At 41.1% G+C, this 1,994-nt stretch overlaps 1 protein-coding gene across 1 annotated transcript in view; it reads right to left on the bottom strand.

The window, feature by feature from the left end:
- Positions 1-1,994, bottom strand: part of PKD1L1 (polycystin 1 like 1, transient receptor potential channel interacting) — a 183,557-nt gene that overhangs the window by 138,648 nt on the left and 42,915 nt on the right. Inside the window, exon 16 of the mRNA XM_013006002.1 lies at positions 212-585. Coding sequence (XP_012861456.1) covers positions 212-585 — 374 coding nt within the window. The remainder of the gene's footprint in view (positions 1-211; positions 586-1,994) is intronic.

The following is a 1,994-nucleotide window of genomic DNA, read 5'->3' as shown; positions in this document are numbered from 1 at the left end:
GGACACCATTATTTTACAATTTTGGAAATGAGGAAACTGAGAATCAGACATACTAATCCTAGCAGGTGTGATACATGCTCTTCAATCTCATGCTTAACTTAAAAGGCCTGTGTTGATGTGGTTTCATACCTAAGCCACCACAATCATTCTTTCCAAAGGGAACTTTGATGCACAGACAAAAGAGATATCCTGGAAAGACAGTGGTTATTACCAGAGAGGTAGAAGGAGATGTTCTGTGGTAATGAACTTCCTGATGGCTGTTTGGTCTCCCAAGGGCTAGTAACTGGAGATCCTTCTTCCAAGAACTCTGCATCCTGGGACAGTTCTGCTTCTCCTATGTCATCTTCTTGTCCTGAAGCTTCAACAACAGCAGCAACAGCCTGGGGCCTATTGACCTTGGACGCCTGAGAGTGTCTCACCATGGCTGAAGAGGCCGATTGGCCAATTGTCATCTGTGGATGCTCCCAGGAGAATGGTCCAATTGTTACACCTGGATCTCTTGGGTTTGGCTTCACCAACTGTGGGTTTGACTTTGATAAATTCATAATGGTGCCCAATCTTGAAGAATCCAGCAGCTCCACTGCTCTACAAAAAGGAACTTAAATATTTAACAGAATTAATTATGGATAAAGAAATAATATTTGTTTTTTTCTCTTAACTTTATAAACTAGAGATTTCTAGCAAGATTTCTGACTAGGTAGACAAACCACCCAGACCCTCTACAGTAAAAATATAAGATAAAGTGAAATAGATGCAGATGATAATCCTTGGATCCTGGGCTTCAAAGGAAATGGTAAAGAATTAAATTTAATATTGTGTAGCAGAGCAAATGAAAAGAGCAAACAAGAAAATATGCAAAGCAGTGAATTATCAACCAGCCCAACACAAGATGGCCATTTTGAAATGTTCCAAGCAATGTTCAGATCTTCCATTTATTCCCCAGATCCTCTGGTGACCAAAAGCCTGGTCATCCCCCACTTTCACACACTTTGCTGTTAGTGTCTGTATATCCCTGACAGTGTATCCTATTGAATCAGGCCTTGAGTACATGTCACCCCCACATTGAGAGGCATATGCTTTCTATTTGAATGTACTATTGAGAACTGGGTGGCGATGGCCTCCTTATCTGGTAGAAGGTGTTGAACCATATCAGCCACACTGCTCACCACCTTGGTCAGTAGTGAGGCAAACTGACCAAAAAGCCTCCTTCTCCCTCCCATCTTGGAAAGCCCCATTAGCGATTTATTTTAGAATGTACTTTTTTGGTCCAAAGATCCAGACACGTTGTGATTAATCTTGTTGTTCCTTTTTGATGTTATAATCAATCCTGTACCATACAATGCTCACTAACTCTAAAGAATATTAACATTAATTTTGCCTTCTACTTTTGTCATATGCTTGCACAAATCCATGATAAATAGTAAATGAGTGTTTGCCTTTATAAACTTACTGAGATGCCCACTAGGGTCTGCAATAAGTTACATAATCTGTTGTCAGTTTGAGACTTAAGAGTGAAGGAGTAGAGGCTAGCCTGTCAATCATGTCACAGCTTAATGACCTCATGTGGAGGTGCCACAGAGATAAATAGCTTGCTGGAGGTGGGACACAAAGACACTCCCTGGGAGGCATTCCAGCTGACAAGACACATGGTGCTACACTAGTCCCCTGAGCTGGAGGAGCCATGTAGAGACCCCTGCCAGCACTGAGATGCTTACACTGCCACTGGATCCACAAGACTTCCCACCCACTGACCTGTGATCTTCCTGCATTCTGCATCATTTCATGTGCTTTGTGAGTCTGAAGAGGACTTTATAGATCGGTATTGGTCTAATATTGGACTTATGGACTTTATCTGAGCTAAGCTGGGACATTTGTTCAATATTCAATTGTTATTGAATAGAAAGCTCTTTTTTTTAATCATTTTTTTGGGGGCTCATACAACTCTTATCACAATCTATACATACATCCACTGTGTCAAGCACATTTGTACATTT

The sequence above is a fragment of the Echinops telfairi genome, unplaced genomic scaffold, assembly GCF_000313985.2.
Source record: "Echinops telfairi isolate 266 unplaced genomic scaffold, ASM31398v2 ScPeMD7_7;HRSCAF=31, whole genome shotgun sequence".
Lineage (NCBI taxonomy): Eukaryota > Metazoa > Chordata > Mammalia > Afrosoricida > Tenrecidae > Echinops > Echinops telfairi.
Note: the sequence above shows the minus strand (reverse complement) of the source record. Positions and strands in the feature narration are given on the sequence as shown.